This window comes from Danio rerio, chromosome 20 (genome assembly GCF_052040795.2).
Source record: "Danio rerio strain M-AB ecotype USA chromosome 20, GRCz13ab, whole genome shotgun sequence".
Taxonomy (NCBI): domain Eukaryota; kingdom Metazoa; phylum Chordata; class Actinopteri; order Cypriniformes; family Danionidae; genus Danio; species Danio rerio.
In genome coordinates this window covers 27,224,601-27,246,713 of record NC_141040.1, presented here as the reverse complement: position 1 = coordinate 27,246,713, position 22,113 = coordinate 27,224,601, and the positions used below count along the sequence as shown (strand labels likewise).

Sequence of the window (22,113 nt, the reverse complement as noted above, 5' to 3'; positions counted from 1 at the left end):
CCTAAGTAGGCCGCAGCAGCATCTAAGCCCAATTTGCCGCACAGACACACCATGCCGGTGCCCCCTATGTGAAGGGGGCCCAGAGGAGAGGGGACTTACGAGGTTGGAGCGGGTGAGAATCTGGCTAGCGCTCAGTACCTCCTCCTCAGATGACTCATCGGTGTCCTCCGGCTGGATGAGACTGGGCGTGCTGCCCGAATACTGGCAGTCCTGCAGAGACGGGGTGTCACCGTCACCTTTGTCAATGCTGTCCAGAGAGCGACGCCGCACACCCCAGTTGAAGTTGTCCATGCTCTCCCCCTGCAGGAGGAACAGGAAAAAGCAAATAAGAGAGAAGCAGATGAACATTGCATTGAACGCTGTATGAATTTTACAGAAAGATGATACAAATTTAAAATGACTACGTGAAACACAGTACAATGCGCACAACCACAGAGCACAGCGGGGTTGAGGAAGATGGAGAACGACACAACAATGCTTTATACTCTAATTGGAATGAAAATGAATCATTTGCGCATTCATATATTTCGCTTCAATTGCAAAAACAAATCTTTGCTAAAAGGAAGCAAATTTTCAGAAGAATAAAAAAGCCTATAATTTATCCACTTGTCAAGTCTGATGTCACGCATCACTGGTTCCAGGCCCAACTCAGATCACAAAAGCAAAAACCAGACTGATATACACAAAAATATCCATGCTAATATACAGGGATGCACATAACTAGTATGTAATAGTAATAGTATGTAGTAGAGAAGCACTTTTGATGCATTATTTAATTTGTTTTGATGTGATTCAAATTACGTGGGACATTGTACATAAGCTTGCTTGTGGTTTGGAGAAAGAATGTAAAATAAAGTTGGTTTCCATGTGCACAGTTGCACTCATAAATGGTGCCAGAATCTATCTGAATGGGGTGGTCTGAAGCTCAGTCCACACAAACTCCAGGAAGGTTCATATTGCAGCAAATCACAGAAGCGAGCCACAATTCATCACGTATGAACTGGTCAAACAGTGTATTTATGTGTATAATCACTCGCTTTTTGACATGCTTAACTACAAGCAAAGATAAGGTTTATATAACTTCTGCTCATCTTCACCAAAAAACACATCACATTCATGATAAATAAACGAATGTGTCGCATGCTGAAAACTAAACAACATTTTTAAAGTCCAAAGTTCAAACTTGCAAGCCAGGCACTCAAGCCAAATGTAAAAGTACCAGCTGATCCCGCATTTTAAAATCTAAGACAATGGAATATTTAACTTGTATTTTAAATATGTGATTTGCATATTCACATACTTAAAATAGAAGTTTGTTTAAATTTCAAATATAGAAAAATATATAACATATGCACATATATTTCAAAATGACAAAAATGGATGTTTATACATGAATACAAGAGGATGACTGAGCATCATCTCTAGGCACTCCTTTGAGTACAGCACCAAAAAAAGTTTTGTGCACCCCTGCTAATATACACTCATGGTATACTGCAGGGGTGGTCAACCCTGTTCCTGGAGAGCCACCTTCCTGCCGATTTCAGTTGCAACCCATATCAAACACACCTGCCTGTAATTATCACGTGGTGTTCAGGTCCTAAATAATTGGTTCAGGTGTGTTTGATATGGGTAGCAACTGAAATCTGCAGGAAGGTGGCTCTCCAGGAACAGGGTTGGCCACCCCTGGAGTACGGCAATGTTACTTAAAATACCCTAATCCTTTATCTTCATACCGAAATTTAAAATGGCCTAAAAGGGGATTCATCTTTATTAAATCATCTAGATATGGGGCTCCATGAATTTATGAAAGCTTAGCTTAAATGTGGGATTCGAACAAAGAGTGCTCAATATACAGCTGGACCTGGAAACAGTGTTTGATTTAACAAGCAGAAAGCATAAAACACAAACGTTTCCCTCAACACTGCTTAAAACTTACCTGAAGCTCCTGGATGCAAAAGAGGACAAAAAGATAAGTGTTAGGGAGAGCTTAGACAGTGAGATAAAGTGGAGATGCACAAACAGACGCAGGTGATGTCAGAGAAATACACAGATATACTATACTCTTCATGTAGTGTTTTTTTTTAATGAGTAAAACGAGACTCACTTCAGAGATTCTGTCTCTTATCAAGCAGTCTTTTTCAAGTTTTCAAAATTCGTGCCAATTTATCCAAGACATCAGTGCTCACCTCTCCATCCTCCAGCTCCACATCCAGGAAGTCAAAGTCCTTGAAGACGCCAAACTGCTGTTCACTTCCTGCATCTTCCGCTTGTGCTTCCTCCTCCCGAGTCACTTCTTCTACAGTGGGGATCAGACTGGTCTGCTGATCACCTGCATCCAAATCCTCATTTGAGGAGAACACCACCTACGGAAAAGAGGTTTAATAGCTCATAGCTGAGATTATGCAGCTCAACAAATGTTCTGAATATGAGAATAAAAACATACAGAAGGGTTTTTAGGCATGCCGGACTCCGGGCCACACAGAGACAGGACATTCATTAGTTTCTCCCGAGTTCTCCTCTAGAAACAGATAACAACATTTATGTTACAATCAGAGCAAACCATATAAAGCAGGATAATTATGAATTGACAAATGTTTCTCATAGTTGACATTACCTGCGAGAGCTGCGGCCTCTTCCAGCTAACCGGCACCAGACCATTTGAATTGGAGCCAGACGAAGTAGAGGAGGTGCTTCTTGTCACAGCAATCACCTGTGGTTTTCCGTTACGCCCCGCTGCACTTCGCTGGTCTCCATACTTATGACCTATGATAGGCGTCTGAGGGGAAAGTGTAAAAACATAAGGTTGACACCATCAAATGAGCTACTATGATGATTTAAAAGGAATTACAATACACATGCACTATTCTTCAAAAGTGTGGGGTGTTTATGTTTTCGAACATTTTTCAATCAACATTCAATCTGATTACTTTGTTAGAATACAAAAAAGTAATTATATAAAAAGTTATTAGTAATATTTATTTGAAAATAACTGTTTACTATTCTATCAAATGTTCAGCATTATTACTCCATTATTACTTGTTGTGAACGTTCAGAAATCCTTCTGATGTTCCGATTTGGGGATCAACAAACATTTATTAATATCAATTTTAAAACTAATTCTGTAATGAATATAATGTTTAAATAAATAACACGTTAAAAATAATTATTTGAAATAAAAACAATGAATTTTTAAAATATTTTTTACAATAGGAAGGTCTTACATTAGATACTGTTCCGAAATTTAAAGTAACAATTAAAAAAAAAATTATTAAAAGATCTTACTGACCCTAAACAATTTGAACCGTAGTTCACGTAAAAAATAAAAGCTGCTAAAGACAAAGAATACAGCAGGCATAGCACCTCTGAGATGTCGAAGTGGAAGTCCAGTGTTTTTCCTGGCAGTTCTTTGGATGAGTTATTGAATATGCGAGTGAAAGCGATCTCCGGGGAGCCTGTGGACTCTGTGCTGTAAGAACGCTGCACCTCATCAGGAACCACCAGACTCGCAGAGCGGGACACCACTAACTTTAGGATGTTCTGGGCCTCTTTCCAGTAGGGGCTCTGTGGTAACACAGACAAAACAAAAAAAACTTGAACCACTTTCACTAAACCTTCCTCTTTTTTCTTAATGTAATCTTCAGGAACTAGTGAGACAAAAAGAATAAAGACCACAGAGTAAAAAAGCGATGATACAGCTTTTTATTCCAACTATAGCAAACGGCCCCTAGGCTTTTAATTTCAACAAATACATCCTACAGCAAAGCCCACCCTCTATTACTACACACTAACATACATTAGCTATGTTTCTGTCCAAAGATGCAAATTAGATTTATGCACTAAATTGAAACATCACACATTTGCACCGTTTCCATCCAATGAGTCAAAGATCATCACTTCCTGATAAACTGGCACCAAATATCAAAAAGATGGAAATTGTTGCAATAGGATAAGGCACTGTGGGAATTTTTTCTTATTTAATAAATTACATGCACTTCAGAAGACGAAGACAAAACGCAATGAACACGTAGAAGCTTTTAGAGGCATGAGACCGCTCTTTGGGAGCAAAGCCGCTCAAAACAGTTTTGGGAGGTAATAACATCAAACCACTATGATGATAGACTTTGGCTGAGAGATATTAGATTTAAGAATGTCCAAGATATTTTAGAATGTCTTATAGCAGCACCCATTATTGTTATCACATTACTTTTTTTAGGCGCATGCTGGAATTTACTCTGTAAATGTATTTCCATTGTAGTTTATGCACATTTTTACATACCAGATAAAAAGTTCTTTGTGTTCTCTGTTCAATTGTGTGCATACTGTTTTTAAGCACATTTTCAAAACTGATGCCATCTTGCTATTTCCATTAAGCATCTTTTATGCGATATTCAAAGATGCACATAAAAACAGGTTTGAATACACATTAAGTATTATATTCTCTTAAAATGGGAAATTAATACTAAAATAAGTGACTGCAATGACTAAGTGCTGACATCGGAAATAGTAGTCATCATATATACCTGTACATATTTGCCAATGATCTTCATGATTTCCAGATTGAACTGCTTGACAGGAGCGGCAGACAGGTCAATGTGACTCAGTAGACTGTAGATGATCTGCAGTAATGACTGCTGCATGCTGTTCAGTCCTTTCTCCAACAACTATAACAGAAGAACAGATTACAATATACTGAGCACCAACGTATATGAAAGCACAGTGACCTCATTATTATGTTGCAGTTTTAAGATTTAAATAGATAAATAAATAAAAGATGATAAATAAAAGATAACAAGATATTAAAATATATTTATATGAACTAAGCAATGCTGTTTAAGTATTTGGGGTCAGAAAGATTTTTTAAAATAAAAACAAATATTTTTAACCGGAAAAAATGCATGAACACATTTAAAATGTTTTTTTTTTCTTATCCATGATAGAACGCTGAAAATATATATTAAAACTTTCAGGATAACATATAGCAGCACACTTTTTGCAAGATATAAAGTTATTAAAAAGTTTTTAGCATCAACTAATTTTTGATTTCTGAACAATCATTTGATACTAATAACGATGCAAATGAAATGATGCTAAAAATTCAGTTTTGCTATCACAGGAATAAATTGCATTTTTAAATATATTAAAGTAGAGAAACATTTTAAAGTGTAATATTTAACAATAGCACTTTTAGTATGTATTCATTAAAATAAAGAAGTATTAAAAATAAGACCTTTTATATAATTTTAAAAATCCTGCCATCCCCAAACTTTTGAACAGTAGTGTAGTTTATATACAGTATATATTTATTTATTTAATTAAATACTTCAATAAACATCTCAACAGTTCAGTACTTAATTGCAATGGTATATCTCAAGCTACGTCAGTCAAACTCACCTCAGCTAGGTACGTGACCAGGTTAAAGGTGATTTCAGCGAAGGTGTCGTGCAAGTAGCGGCACACCACATTAATCCAGTTGGTGCTATCTCGCGAGTAACTGTGCGTGGAGTACAGGCTCATCATGTGTGCCAGGTTTGCCAGAGTGGCTGACTTTTCCTCAGCGCACACTTTAGCGATCCGATCAGCAGTCTCCTTACAGAACCCCGTGGGGTTGTCAAAGTGCTGGATCAGATGCGGCAGAAGGCACAGGATATTCAGAGGGAAACCTAACAGGAAATAAGTTAAAATTTAGTTTTCAATACCCACATGCTAAACTAAATCTGAGATACTGAAACTGCAGATGCACATTGGATTATTTGCTGATGTGTTAATTTACAGGTTTGGGATTTTTAATCCACAAAAGACGCAGATTATGACTACCTAATCATATCAGACATTTGATATAACAACACAAAGTATTGTTTCACTTCTAAACAGAAATATCTGAATGTTTGGCTGACTGGTAACCATAAGAAAAAAGGATTAAAAGAGCAGATTCTCAATTAAAATGGTGTATGACTGGTCAAGACACAAAATCCATGAAATTCCTTTCTGAAAATTTAAGAGTTAGTTCATCATAATCATACGAAGCTCCAAGAACACTTTTGTGTGGCAAAAAAAAAAAAAAAAATCTGTCAATACAGATTTTTTCCCCTTTGTTTTCTCTTCCTTGTCAAGTCATCAGTGTGCATGTGTGTGTGTGTGTGTGTGTGTGTGTGTGTGTGTGTGTGTGTGTGTGTGTGTGTGTGTGTGTGTGTACTAAGTTCAATACAAGGCATTTGCCATTAGATTTAGCAGTGTGGCACACAAGCATCATATTGCTCGTAATAAATGTGCAGCCTGATCTGATGCAGAAGGCCAAAACAAAGTCATTTTTAGCACACAAAAGTATTGCTGAAGCTCCATATTAATAAACTTAAACCTCTTGGGACAGTTGCTGTATATGATCAGAGATCTAATAGATTTTGTACTAAATATCTTAATTGGTCTTTGATGAACAAAAGATTTCAGTGGATTGGAACAACATGAATGTGTGTAATTAATAAGAGAATGGTCATTATTGAGTGAACTAATCATTTAACTCAAATCAAACTTAGGATATTATGACATAACTATGTTATTTGTTCGCTTTACTTTCTTTTTATTAGGCTACTCTGAGGTTTATAGTGCCCTCATGTGAACCAATCACCTCACAGGGTGAGAATTAGGACGTGGGGCAGACTGTAAATGCTGCAGAGGCTTATTGATGGATATTGATCACAAAGTCATTTTCACCAGTCAGGAATTTAAAAAAGTGAATCTAAATCCTCATCCAGGTAAATATTCACCTCAAAAATGACCTGATCTTAGTCCAAACACTCCTGACAGACAAATGCATGCTTTTAATCAACACACCATCATCTGACTGGCGAAACACATCAGCATTAGTTTCCATATCAGGACGATGCTGCTATTTACCTTTAAAGCCAATAAATGCCATCCAATTTAACGTTTTTTGTACCAATAATTTCTGTGCATCCCTAATTAAAACGTTAACAAAACTGTACCTGCTAGCTGTGAGGGGTCGATGAGAGTGTGTCGGGACACAGTGATGAGTTTGCTAAGAAGGTGAATGGTGAGCTCCTGTGTGGCAGCTGAAGTGAAGCCCTTCAAGAAGAGCGTCAGCAGGCCGGGGAAGTTGTACCACTTCAGCTTGCCCTGGACTCTCTCCAGCTTCTCCCTGCTGTCTGCCTTCTCCAGGGGCATCTGTGCCAGCAGTCGGTTCAACAGCCTGAGCGCAAGCAAGTACTCAAACTCATAATCAGACTCTAGCAGTGAGGTCGCAATCCAGAAGACTGTGGCCATCAGGTTGGTGGGGTCGGTCTGCGGGACCACTTCACCAGAGCCTCCTCCAGTTCCTCCTCCACCATCGCCACGAACGCCACCTTCTCGTAAAGATGATAAGCTTCGTGTTCGGGCTAGATTGCCGTGGCTGCCACCCAATCGGTCGGCTATATCGAGGGTGTTGCTGCGGCGTCGGTCTCCCATGCGTTCACCCATCAGACTGGCACGCAGAGAGTTGCTGCGAGCGTGGCTGTAATGAGCATGCAGGAAACTGCTGCCGAGGTTCAGCTGACCCGTGCTTTTTCTGTTATTGGCAAATTTGGTGCCATGCAGAGGATCATGGGATGCCCTGGAGGAGATGGAAACAGCACTTTGAGTAAGATAAATGTAACACATAACAGAATTCAAATGATTTGTCATCTTACTGTGAGATTGCAGTGAGCAGGTCGTAGCTCTTCATTGTTTCAGCAAGAGTGTCTATCCCAGCCTCTAGTGTCAACAGCAGCTCGATAACAAATCCCTGCAAAACACAAACCAAATGCTTCATATTGGCTGCATTTACACTGCAGATCTTGATGGTCAAGTTCGATTTTGTGACTGTATTAGTTTTTTTTTTTTTTTTGATGACCTGCTTATATCATCTTTCAAAAGTGACTCGTATCCGATCGTCTGCATTTACACAGCACACTGTAAAGGTGCAATGACCAGGAAAAAAAAAAGAGCGGGTGCTGATTAACAGCTGATAATTAAAGAGTGCTCTTTTCTCTATTCCTGCATGTATTCTGTTCGCAGCTTTTGGCAAGCTGTTTTACTACAGTTTATGACAGAAAGAATCTCATTTGTCCATCTTCTTTTGATATATAGTCTTTTTAAACCTTTAGGCATCCTAATTCCATGTCCATGGCGTGATTTATGAATGTGATGCATGCACTAGTTTTATATTAGTTTATATTGGTTACATGGCGGACATTGCACATCTTGCTCTTGTAAACATGCTTAAATACCTGTGCTATATGACAATATAAAAGCTGTTTAAGCCCTTGTGTAAGAGATTTAAGATTTGGGACTCTGCTGAAGTCTGTTATGAAAAAAAAGTGTAAGACTGGACGTCATTCGCTACTGTTTTTTAATGATGCTCGACTCGCATTGACAGGTGAAAATCCGATCTACCCACTTAAACTGCAGACACGAGGGCACAGATGTGATTCATATCGCATAAATTTCACATATGAACAAGGCCTGAATCTGATTTGAGTAAATCGGAATCCATGTGATTTGTTCCTGCTTACACGTACATGGGCCATATCCAATCTGTGCCACATGGGAGAAGAATTTATTTATTTATTTTTTTAATCTGAATCGAATCACTTGAACAGTGCAGTGTAAATGTGGCCTTTGAATGTTCAGGAATCAACACTTAAAAAGCCTTGAGAATGTTGAACTAGTTGACTGGAAAATGATATACCAGATAGGGCTAAAATTAACAGATGTAAGCACACAGTTACATCGTTTCTAAATGTGTCCATGTTATAATATGTTCTAGAGCTCATTGTTATGGTGTCTATGTTAAGGTATAATTTGTACATTTAACCTTTAACTAATAATCTTGAATGTACTAACAATAGTTTTAGGATTAATGTTTTGTAAGGTTATTTTAAGTAGTTCTCAGGGCTTAACTAGGACTGGGGACCCGGGGCCAGTGTGAGAGATGCTTGGGACAGTAGACAAGATTGCTACTGGCCCGATTGTCACCAAACTTTAATTTGCCTGTGACTATTCATCAATTGCATGCAAATACAGTCTTAGAATAGAGAAACAGTTTGTGCTTTAAAGCCTTTAAATGCCACCTTTTTTGTGAAGTCATAAACACTGTATTGCTTTTTAGGTTGCTCTTATCTGATTGGATGTTGTGAGCACATCATTTTTTCTGTAGCAAAGAGATGGCAACATGACAGCAACATCAAATTATGAGGCTAAAAGAAAATATCTGTTTGTAACATCTTGGACACAGACATTTACATGGGTACAACATGACGAAAAAATGCCATCAGTTTGGCAAGTCAGCCACCTTTTGTTTTCAACAAAATACCTTCTAATTTTTCATATAGTCATTTTTGTTTACATAACAATTTGAAGTTGGCTCTGTATACATTTATTAACATTTTTTAAACATATAAATTCTGGATTCACAGACATTATTTTGACACATTCTGCAACCTGGCTTGTAAATAGCTATTAAATTAAACTTTTCGTGGGGCTAGTAAAAATTTTGGCAGGGCAAGTAAAAATCTGAACCACTAGGGCAATCGGGCCAAAAACAATCCCTAGTGTTGAACCCTGGTTATGCATCACTTACTGTTGTTATTATCACATTTATTAATATTTCTATTCATATTTTTAATAGAGTAAATGGCACTTTTATTTTTTGAATATACGGTTATTAGATTAGATTCAACTTTATTGTCATTACACATGTATAAGCACTGAAATGCATTATTAATTTGTAATTCCTTGCATATAATTAGACAAAAAACACATTTAAATGCATTGCTCAATAAAATAAATGTCAGATATGTGATATATATATATATATATATATATATATATATATATATATATATATATATATATATATATATATATATATATGTATATATAAAGAGAGAGAGAAAGAGATGTTTTTTTAATAATCTGTTTTTGTTTATTTAAAATGTGTGTTTAATATTAAAATATATAAATAATTACATATTGAGCTTTTTAAGTATAAAAGTGTTACTTATTATTGTAATAAAGTCAGTAAAGTGCTCTTCACAAGGCAATAAATAAGTGCTCGTCTATTTAGTTTATCAGAGAAAGAAAAAATAATATGACTAACTCTCCTATTCCACATTTATATACACTTCTGAAACAGTGAAGATTTTCTACATACCTGAGCCTCTTCCCCTGGATCTCCCACAGTCTCCACCAGACGGGAAAGCATATCTGACAGCGTGGAGGCTGTCATTGGCTGTTTGAGCGCTCTGAAGATCTGGAAAGAGCGCCCAGCGTAGTGCCGTGATGAGCAGGACAGAGCAGTCTGAAGAGCAATTTCACTTAACTCCTGCTCCAACTGGAAACCTGACCACACACAATCACAAGAACCAATCGCAACCACAGATTAAACATTTTAATTCTTCTTCTTCAAAAACTAGTGCATTCTTATAAAAGTTGTTCCACTAAATAACTGAGTCTTACCAGATGGTGTTTGTTTGAAGACATTGACAACATGCCGGAGAAACACACTAAGCTGATCAGCACTCTTGATGTTAGGGTTTTTAGGAGAAACGTCTTCATGGTTCCACAGTGGTCCTCGCTTCCTATGGGCCAATCAGCCAGTAGAAAAGAATCAGAGGAAGTGGCACATGGCACAGTAGGAAATGTCTAACACCGAACAAAGAAAAAGCAGGCTCACACAACTGCCAGTTAAAATCGTTATGTATGAAAACACTCTGAATCAAACTTTCACACAGAAATGAGACTGAGCGTGTACACACACACACGCATGCAAGGCAACAATACCCACTCCTGTTAGACATGGCTGCAGGCGGAGGAAAAAATACAGTAACTTAAAATAAATATATATTTATTATGAATCCTCTCAAGAAAAAAAAAAAAGTATGCTTGTAATAGGGCTGCACAATATATTGTTTTAGCATCGATATCGCAATGTACGCATTCGCACTGAATTATTGTTGACCAGGAGCTACAGATTAGCATTTAATCACTTTATTTATATAGAATTTATATGATTTATGCAAAAAAAAAAAAAAAAAAAAAACTTTCTACTTAGAATTGTTGTCTTGTTTCTAGTCCAAAAACTAAAGCAAAACAAGATCATTTAACTTATCCCCCTGGCAGATCATTTCCTTAAAACAAGACAGCAAACAAAACACTCTTTTGTGATGCTGTACCTGATGGGGAAAACTAAACATTATTTTCACTTGGTCTAAGATTTTTTAATATTTAGACTAGATACAAGACAAAGCAATGTAAGAAAAGCTTTTTTTGAATTTTGATTATTTAATTTCTGTACCTGAATACTGTTAAACTCCCCAGAAAACCGTCATATTTTTCTTCGATAAATTATTGCAATATCAGATTTTTCCAATATTGTGCAGCCCTAGCTTCTAACAACATTAGTGCTTGTAACACCATCCTGTCCATTTTAATATAAATTGACAGCTATTAAAGACAATCATGTTAGAAACAAACACGTCTTATTATGAACCCCAGATGGACTTGCACTTACATAATAAAGATAACATGTCTTAGCTGATAATAAGTTAACACTTAATGTTTGATCGACATTCAATTTTCATGTCATTCAATGTCAATATTTATTCTATATTAATATTCAACGTGCTAGACCTCAGGAATTAATGCAAAAATCTGCAAAAGATAAACTGGAAAATGCTAAATGTAAAAGGTAAACCAGAATTTAAAAATTAAAATTCCCATTTATTTTGTCTGGATTCTGTGTTTTGTGTTTTAATACAAATGTACAACTATTTATAAAAATCTAAAGAAGTCAAATGTACCAAAATGTAACATTTAACTTGCAACAAAAAACATAAAAGATAATTTAGGTAGGCGGTTTTGGAGAGCTTTGAGTTTTTGTGGCTTTTGAACAGTTGAAATAATGAAATGTTATTAATAGAAGCTCTGTTGGTAACTAAATTCAATAATTCCAATCTGGAAACTAAGTGAGGATCAAACAAATCCCAAGCGTTACACATTAGGGAATTCCAATTAAATATACTGACATTTGGGTAAAAGTTTAGTTTTTTCATTGTGGATTTACTTTTTCCTGATTAAAAGACATCCTGGAATGAAATGTCTCCCTCATGGGCACAACAATGGTGGTTCCCATTAGACCCCATTCTTTCTATGCCAGAAGCACTCCATATAATGAAAGAGCAAAGCTAACAGCATTAATATGACACACGCTGGCCTTCAGCAGCCCCTCACCTTGAGCTGATGAACTCAATGAGGTTTTTGACCTTCTCGTCCTGCTCTGCTGACAGGTCCACCTCATTAAGGAGAGTAGGGGGGAGGTGAGGCAGGGCCGAGCTTCCCAGACTGATACTAGAGGATGTGGAGCTGGAGCTCAAGCCAGAGTCTGTCATAGGAGACGGCTGGTAGTCTGGCATCAGCTCTGTGACACCTGGGAGACAAATCGATTCACAATTAGTTCATTCTTAGTAAAGAATCCCTAGTTTTCCTTAAAATTGCTATTTCCCAAATGACATACAATACATTGTACCCAAAGACTATGCACTGAATTTTGTAGCACAGTGGTTTCCCTACTGATCCTTTAATTTTATAAGCAGCACTTAAAAACAAGCATATTTAAAAAGTTAAAAATATCAGAGGATTTCACATTGGCTAAATTAAAGAATGAAAATAACAGTGGTAGTACAAAAAAAAAATCACAATTAGTCATGGCTGCTGTAATTCTACATATATGTGGTCTTCTACAACTTGGTCTAATAGAAAAAAAACAAGTAAAAGTTAAAAAGCAAGTTAAACAATGCATATTTTTTGTAAAATAAACAAAAATAAAAGCAACTGATACTGTCAATTTCCCACACCTGTTGACTATATTAAGCTAAGATAATTACCTTTCAATTGCTCCTAACCCTAACCCTGCTCTTTATGACCCCTTTCGCACAGTGATAACGGTAAATATCTGGAAAATTTCCGGAACGACTTTACCGGTAAATTCAAAAAAAGCGCTGTTCACACAGGCGAGGACGTTACGGAATTTTTCCGGAAAAGAGCATTCACACATCCATTGCAACATGCCGGTAAATTCTGACATCATTAACCAGAAATGACCTCTAAACGGCTGCGCTTGTGTTTGTAAACATTTGACTACATTACAAACTCTTTGGATGGATCAGTATTGAGTACAACTCCAATGAAAACAAATAGAGGATCACTTTCGCATGTCGAGATGTTCATGATATGTGTGTGTGTTGGCGCTATGGGCGCTCACGGGCACACGCAAAGCTTGAAGGTAAACAAACAACGGATAATCATAAACATTTTATCGAAAATTATTTACACAGTTAGCATTAAGAAGGAACATAGAAACGTTATCTGACTAACATCTAGCAGCTAAAGGTGTCTGGAAAAATATTCAAAGGCTTTTATTCTCATAAACCGCGCGCACGTGAATGCGTCTGACTGTTCTGATTGGCTAAAGCAGGTGTCTCTTGTCAGCACGTTCTAGACGTGGACGCGCTATTTCCGGCAATCTTCCTTCTGCATTCACACAGCTCAGCATTCCGGCAAATTGTCGGTAATGTTACAACTTCTCTTTCCGGAAAATAGCCAGAACGAATTTACCGGTATTTCAAAAAGGGCCTGTTCACACATACCACCTTTCCGGAAAATTGCCGGCAATTTTCTGGAAAGGTCTGTATGTGTGAAAGGGGCTAATATTAATATAGATAAAAAACATATTGTATAATGATTAAACTCAATAAGAGATTATACAAAAATAAATAAATGAATAACTTATTGAATGAATCATTGTAAGAAAGAATGAATGAATGATTGAATGATAAAAAAAACTGATTTAAAACATTTATTTGATTGTTCAGTTTGATAAATAATTTAAAATTCCTTCCCAAGACAAATTTTTAAACATCCATCAAAGTAATATTGATAATTTTCAATAAAAATTAACAGTTATGATTAGGTTTGTAGTTGTCAACTGAGGAGCCAGGGCCAATTAGGTAGCATCCGAAAGACGCTGAATAAGCACATAAAGTCCAGATGTCAAACAAAAATTTCAGATGCCAAACCAAATTTCTGTATATTTAATGACAAGCTTTTTATTATTAAAGACCATAAAGTAAATTTTTTATTTTTTTTTTGCAAATTAACTATATAAAAAAATGTTATACCCAAATTAAGTAGCAATGTCATAATTCTAACAGAACTTCTAGAAATATTGTATTGTTTGTGGTGGGGAATTTGAGTCAAAAAGGCAAAGAGCACCTGTGAGGTTAAACTCCTGAAGAGTGGGTTTGACGGTCAGAACTCTGGGTTCGTTCAGCTCACGGTTGCGAAGCAGTACAGATGCCAGTGACTGGACGCTGCTGTTGGTGCCCTGAACCACCAGCAGGTGAAGCAGTAAACGCTTGCAGTGCTCATAGACCTCTGGGTGCTGATGGTCAAAACCTACACAAACAATCATTATGTTATATTTAATGTAGCACAATCTAGTGCTGATGCTTTTATAAACAGTATAAGTGTGTATGTGTTACCTATGAATATGGAATGCAGTAGCAGATGAAGGTACGCGCTCCATTCCACTTTTACCCCATGGTCTACAATGAGGTCCGTCAGCAAGATCACAGCGATGTTACATCTGAAAAGGAATGAGAATGTGTTGTCAGAGGTCCGTGGTTAAGAAAAACAACACTGACTCCAATGTAAGACACAGTGAGCAGGTTTTTTACCTGTGCAGGGAGACTCCAGGTGTGGTGGTTTCAGGCAAGTAATCGACCAGTGGTGACCAGCAGCCGCCAGTGGGTGGAAACGGAAGGGGCTCTGGCCGGTTATGGTCCATTACCTTCAGACGCCAGTTAGCATAGACAGGCATAGAGTCACCTAGAGGGAGTAACCACATGTTATTAATGTCGAAAAGCTTAGAGTTGCACTAAGATTTTATCCTCTTTGTTAAACAAGAAAAAAAAAGTTTGTTATGCTCACTAATAGTAGATGTATTTAATCCAAAAATACATTTAAGCAGTAATAATTTGACCACCAGTGTTAAAATAATGGAATGATACACGATTCTTCAGAAATCGTCTTATGTGGCATGGGTATATTTTTCGCAATAGCCTACTGTAAAATATACAGTATTGCTAAAAGAAATAATAAATTTAGGTTTAAGTAAAGATCATGTTTCATCAAGACATTTTGTACATTTCCTACCATTAATAATATCAAAACTCAGTTTTTTTGATTAAATACAAATTTTGGATAAGTAGATTTCATTGTTAAGCATTTTAAAGCAATTTTTTCAGTAATAAGATTTTTTAACCCTTAGATTTTCAGATATTCATTTAATTGTATCTCTGCACAATCCTGTCCTATTTTAAGAAACCATACATCAATAAAAAGCTTTATTATTCATGTGATGTATAAACCATAGACTAGGGGTGTCCAAACTCGGTCCTGGAGGGCCCGTGTCCTGCATACTTTAGTTCCGACCCCAATTAAACACCTGAACCAGCTTATCAAGCTCTTACTAGGTATACTAGAAACTTACAGAGAGGTGTGTTGAAGGAAGTTGGAGCTAAGCTATGCAGGACACCGACCCTCCAGGACCGAGTTTGGACACCCCTGCCATAGACCCTTATGTCTGGTTTTGTGGTCGCAAGGTTTTTACGCTTATATGATGCCCCAGAAACATTTACTATTATTATTTTCATTATGATAAAAAAAAGTTATGATACTAAATGCATTCATGAAAAACATTATATAACTACATATTATATTATATAACTAAATATATTATATCAACTTCAATGAAAATACATTTTAGCATTTTTTCTAATAGCATTAATTTCACAAGATTAGAGATGTCTTTACATCCCTGCTCAATAAAAGTTCTAATTTCTTTAAAAAAAAATTAATTACTTAAATTAAATTGTACGAACATTAAAAGGAGTGGACACGCCATTTATTGTCAAGCTGTCCACTCAGTTTAGTTGATTATACCTTTAAGATCCACATATTTTTCTCTGCCTTTACTTATCATAACGATGAAAGTAATGCTAATGTACTCACTCTTCTCCTCCTCATAGGATCCTCCTGAGCTACTACTGTAGCGGGACTCCAGTCGATGGTGCTGTCTGTTCAGATTACTGTTCAGACCAGTGTAGATATCCAAATGAGTGTAACTGCATAGAGATACAGAAAGTTTTATCCAGGTTACACTTAACAACTCCATTACTTTAGAACTATTTACATAATGTTTTTTAAAAAGCACCAAAACAATTGAGCAGCCATAACCATAGCTGATGAACACTTCATGGGTTTTTTTTTGTAGGAGTTAATGCTATGACTTCCCGTTTTATGAAGGTTATTTTAACCAATTTATTAAAACAGGCTAGCAAAATTGGACTAAAAAAGATCATTCTATGCTTGGTGTAAATACAAATGTTTCAAATAAATAAATAAATAAATAACAACAACAACAACAAATAATAGTCTTTTATCAGGTTTAACTCTAACCTGTCCTCAATGTTGGAATCTTTGAGTTTGCTGTCATGGTGTCCATCAGGTCCAGGTACCATGGTGTTGCTACTGGAGGCTGTACCTGAAAAAGGCAAAAATGTAAACAAAATTACAGTAAAAATGTGACTTTTTCCAGCAAACTTTCTTTAATCTTTTGTTTTCCTGGACTGTATTTTTTACATGCGTCTATCAAGAAAGTCCATTAACAGTCAGATTCCTTATCTTATTAGCCTTAATCTCATTGCACAAAGATCATGCTGTGAAACATATACAGTATGATAAAAGTGGTTTGTACCAGAGGTAACAGAAGGGATCTTGTAGGAGGAAGTAATGCGGTAGTAAGGTGGGTTGTCCATATGAGTGACAGCTGAGGACACTGGGTCTGTTAGCTCCAGCTCATACATTAACTCCTCCAGCAGCTGCATCGTCTTATCCCTGCCCAGATACACCACCACACGCTTCACCTGCAGAATATCAGGAAATAAATTTAGTTATGTTTCTCAGGTATTGAGATTCTTGTTTCTGATTGACCAGTATAGGTGTCACTCACGTAAGGCAGGAGACTGGGTTCACTGTTGACTCCAGACATGCTGATGAGGAAGTGCAGGATGATCTTCAGATTTTTGGGCCAGCTGTCAGCTAAAGTGGTCCAGACATTTTCAATTTCTGACCATGCAAACTCATCGCCATACTGTAAAATCAGACCATATGATGATTATCAAAATGTATGCAAATAAATGCATGCCTTGCGTGAAACGTCTGTTAATGAAAACCCAAAATAATTTCTTAACCTCCACAGGTATACAGTAGTACGAGCAGTGTGAAAAGTGATAACAGATAACCCAGGATGCCATTTATCCGTGGTTTAGGAAGAGCCAGGGTTAACAATTTCAAGTGTGAAAAGACTTGGGGCCTCATGTATCAAGGCTGTGTACGCACAAAAACTTTGCGTACGCCAGGTTTCACGCTAAGAATCGCTCACGTTTGGATTTACTAACGATGAACTGAACGTGGGAATGTGCGCAGCTTCACGGCAGCTTTCTGGCTGGCGTACGCACATTTTTTGTGCGTGTCTGTTTTATTTCCATTGGCGACTCCTAGAGGCAGTTGTGTTAAATTCCTCTCTACAAAGTGTCTGAGCCTTGCAATGGCAGCTGTATGAAACGGGTTTATATAGTAGGTATGTAAGGTTTCCATACCATACAGTTGACCAGCTAAACATTAAAGCACAATTTGCAGCAGTCGCCTGTTTTCCCAATGTAATCTGAGCTATCTACCGCACGCACATTGCTATAAAGACACTATCTGAAGATGAATTTGCATGCGTAAATCAGAAACATTTCCATTCAATAAATGTGCAAATAAAATATGATGCACAAACTTATTGATGATTCCTACTAGTCTTTCTCGTGATAAATAGTGGGCAAAATCTGATATGTAGCGGGGAAAAAAAGAAGAAAGAGTTCATCAGACACTGGATTCGAGCCGAGTTTATGCTCGAACGTGTCAATTCATGATCACATGCGTCTTACGAGGTGCGCCACTGAGACTTCTAACGGTGCTGTAACATTTTACACCTATAAACCACACTATTTCTTTTTTTAATGCACTCAGTGCGATGTTCAGACCCAACTGTGTTAACCGCATCAGCTAAACTCTCCCACTCTATTTTTTTTCTTTTGTTGTTAATTCCGGAGAACAAACTTGCAAATAACACCGCTTTTCTCCGGTCTACCTCCGAAAGCAGTACCTCCAATTCACATTCTGTTCAAAGTTTCTCTTTTTGCTTGATTTTGCCTTTGCTTTTGCGTTGGGTTTTTCCATTAGCATAGTCATTAGCTTATTCATACGGGGGAGGAGGCAGGGAGGGGTTTTGTGCTCGTGCATGTTGCGCTCAGTTTCACGTTCATTCGGATGTACAAAAGAATATGCGTGAGATTCGGCGTACGCAGTGTTTCATACATCTGAATTTTTTATGCGTACGCACATTTACAGCTTTGTGCGTACGCAATGTTTTAGTAAGATTTCCACGCAAGTCTTTGTACATGAGGCCCCTGAACTGTGTTTTTGCAATACTATACATATACATTTTGGACAAAATGCATAAAATGATGTATAAATGACAAGATGTACAGCGGGTAAAAGAATAAAATAAAATAAATAAATGAATAAATAAAAGAGGAAGATTTTTCCCAGAAAACATTTCTAAAGGTGTTGTTTACTTGAAATTTTCACCAGATGTCAGTAACAACCAAAAAAATGTATGCATATAAAAAAATCTAAACTAACTAGTTTAGAAATTAAATTGAAATGACACACGGAAAAAGTATTAAACACAAGAAGAAAGGTAGGTGTAAAAAAGGCATGGAAAGCCCAGACAGCAGCTGAAATCTCTACCATATTAGAAAGCAACCCTGTCCCTCACCAGTGTAAATTGATATTAGCTGGTTCAATCCTAACAACCACAATACCAGGATGATGAAATGAAACCAGGGTTGTCATTCCAGTAAGACCATAATCCCAAACACAGCCAAGGAAGCTCTCAAATAGTTGTAGAAAAGAAAAAAAGCTGCAAGAATGGGCCAAACAATCACCTGAATCCAGTAGAAAATAAGAACTAAAGTTCATAGTTGATAGAGACCCACAGAAGACTCTCAAGTATTGGGGAAAAAATTTTAAATCATCACACCTGAGCACTGCATGACATTCCATTCTCCATACAACAGGCGTCTTGAAGCTGTCATTACCAAAAAAGCCTTTTATACAAACTATTAAATACATTTCTTTTATTGGTATGTTTGAGTTTTTACCAAAATCAGGTACAATTACATGTCAGCAGCACCTTCAGAAATATATTTATCGGAAACTATCATGACATGTTCAATACGTATCTTACCCGCTGTATATATCCAATATGTATGCAAATGTGTAACATGTATAAACATGTTCTTAATAAATGTTTATTGTTACAACAAAATGTAAAAGAAAGAAAACAATTCTAAAAATATTCTACTATATAGAAATATAATGACTCTTAATATATGGACTCTTTCTAGACCAAAAATTATATATTTTTTTTATTTAAAGTATTGTGTATGTAAAACTGTGTATGTGACAAATAAAATTTGAATTTTACAGGTACAGCAGAAACCCTGCATCACCGTATGAAATGTATACCTTTGCAGTCATGAACATGAGATTGTTGAGGATCATAGTAGTGGCATGCGGTGAGCCCCAGCCCTCTCCTTTCAGCCAGCGACGGCTGTTCACCATCATCAGCTCTCTCTCATGAGCATCCTCCTCTTCCTCTGCAGATGAAGGCTCCTCTTGACGCCGAACTGAAGGCTTGAAATCCACCAGCTCCACATTGTTCATCCAGGGTAGCAGGTAATGCAGCATCACCTGTCGGCCACCAGGGTGTGCTGTCTGGATTCTCTGACTCACCTCTAAGTAAAAAACACACAATCTCATTGGTGAAACTCTATTTTGACTCACATCGCTCTGTCTGTGTTCGATTTATTCAGGGTTTTGCATTCACCTGAGAAGATGGGAAGTGTGAGTTCAGGGTAAGTCCTTGCCAGTTCTTCACTGAGCTGGTAATAGGAAACTGAGTACAGATGTGGGAGAGGAGATGCTGGAGACAAAACTCCATCAGTGCGCTGGATCTCCAGTTTATGGGCGTAACGAAACAGCTTTGGCTCCAGGATCTAAAATAAAGTAGATACACATTTACACTCACTACAGTTTACTTTAGTTTAGACATAAACTGATTTCCTTTTGCAAAGCTCTTTGCTGATTTTTTTTTCTGTAGGTATGAGTAAACAGAGCTAAAGGCCCAACTTTAAAGAGTCCAACCAAGTAAAGCAGCAATTTTTTTTAATATACAGGCTGGGCCATTTTTATGGATACACCTTAATAAAATGGGAATTGTTGGTGATATTAACATCCTGTTTGTGGCACATTAGAATATGTGAGGGGGCAAACTTTTCAAGATAGGTGGTGACCATGGTGGCCATTTTGAAGTCGGTCATCTTGGATCCAACTTTTGTTTTTTTAATAGAAGAGGTTCGTTTGACACTTCAAACTTATTGGGAACTTCACACCATAGACAATTGCCTTCAGATGACCCCAAAGATAAAAGTCTAAGGGGGTCAGATTGGGAGACCTTGGGGGCCATTCAACTGGCCCACGACGACCAATCCACTTTTCAGGAAACTGTTCATCTAGGAATGCTCAGACCTGACACCCATAATGTGGTGGTACACCATCTTGCTGGAAAAACTCAGGGAACGTGCTAGCTTCAGCGGATAAAGAGGAAACACATCATCATGTAGCAATTTCAAATATCCAGTGGCCTTAAGGTTTCCATTGATGAAGAATGGGCCCACTATCGTTGTTGTCTCTGATGAGAAGTTACAAGATGTGCAGCACCCGAAACTATGGATACTGGAAGCCTGTGCTGGGCTGCTGGCATTTCTCCAGCTTTGTTTTGGTACTCAGTCTAATTGAGGAAAATTTTGAAACTGCATGTAACTTGCAATAAAACAGTTATCTAGGTATGGCTAGTGTTATTGTAATTGCAACTATTGAATCTGTAATTAAAAACAATAACACTGAACTTTGTCCATCTTTTAAGCTTCTTTTAATGTTTAAGAAAATATGATGATAAAAGATTTAGCCATTATTGTGCCATGAACAATGAATGATAACATATTTTTTTCCTTCATATGTATGCTATACATTATATGTATAAGAACAAAGAAATAAAATAAATCAATTAATACTGTTACATTCCATGGTGTTTTGAATGTACTGTGTTTGGTTTCTTTTCTTTCTCTCTCTCTGTTACCTGTTTCTTAGCTAGGTGTGGACGAGTGGTGGTTGATTGATTGCACCTGCTGCTCGTTGCCCTGCAAACTTAAAAGCTGACCAGTTGCAAGCCACATTGAAGCTTGCTTCCAGAGTGTGGCCTCTCTCGTGCGTGGTTGTTTTGTGCAAGTGTATTGTTGCTGTGGTGGTTGACTTATTCAAGTTAAAATCTGTTGTAAAACATTCAAAACTGCTCACGATTTGCCACTAAAACTTAACTTTGTGTGTGGAAGCTGTAGGAAGGTGGGTGCCATTTTATTTCTAAAACCCTTTGACTCTTGTTTTCTCATGGTAATGTACATTCCTGTACATTTCTGGTGTTAATTTAATTTTACTACTTTACTCCCTAACTAGCTAGAGTGTACTTTTGTTTGTTGTTTTGGCCTTCCCCCTCCTTAAGCCTATTTTTGCCTCCCAGTTTTGATTTATCATGGTACATTTTTGTTAACCAATTCTTTAACTGAATTTGGTGTGTTGTGGTAAAAGCAGGACACTGATCCACACTAACTCCAAACAACTTTTCACTATTCCTCTCACTCCTAGACACTTAACATCAGGGATGTAACACTGAAAATATAGGAATACAAAACCAAAAAAACTTTTTTAAAATTTATTATTATTTTTTTAACCCAATTGTGCTGTTATGGCTTGCTTTGACTGAAAAAAAAAAAAATAATAATTTCCACGGAC

General features: G+C 37.1%; 1 protein-coding gene across 51 annotated transcripts in view; it reads right to left on the bottom strand.

The window, feature by feature from the left end:
* Window positions 1-22,113, bottom strand: part of fryl (furry homolog, like) — a 154,096-nt gene that overhangs the window by 31,811 nt on the left and 100,172 nt on the right. For 18 of the 51 annotated variants that reach the window (XR_015517706.1, XR_015517707.1, XR_015517698.1 and 15 more), the window contains 21 exon segments: window positions 20,093-20,261; window positions 19,732-20,000; window positions 17,105-17,245; window positions 16,850-17,018; window positions 16,552-16,636; window positions 16,105-16,217; window positions 14,769-14,919; window positions 14,574-14,677; window positions 14,305-14,487; window positions 12,265-12,460; window positions 10,492-10,613; window positions 10,187-10,374; window positions 7,683-7,777; window positions 6,981-7,606; window positions 5,392-5,660; window positions 4,521-4,661; window positions 3,361-3,561; window positions 2,615-2,776; window positions 2,444-2,518; window positions 2,187-2,363; window positions 100-300 (listed from right to left, as the gene is read on the bottom strand). Coding sequence is in view for 34 of the 51 variants with exons in the window: in XM_087297181.1 (XP_087153307.1) it covers window positions 100-300; window positions 2,187-2,363; window positions 2,444-2,518; window positions 2,615-2,776; window positions 3,361-3,561; window positions 4,521-4,661; window positions 5,392-5,660; window positions 6,981-7,606; window positions 7,683-7,777; window positions 10,187-10,374; window positions 10,492-10,613; window positions 12,265-12,460; window positions 14,305-14,487; window positions 14,574-14,677; window positions 14,769-14,919; window positions 16,105-16,217; window positions 16,552-16,636; window positions 16,850-17,018; window positions 17,105-17,245; window positions 19,732-20,000; window positions 20,093-20,261 (3,837 nt within the window). In the remaining 17 variants the exon portion in view is untranslated. 51 annotated transcript variants of the gene reach the window in all.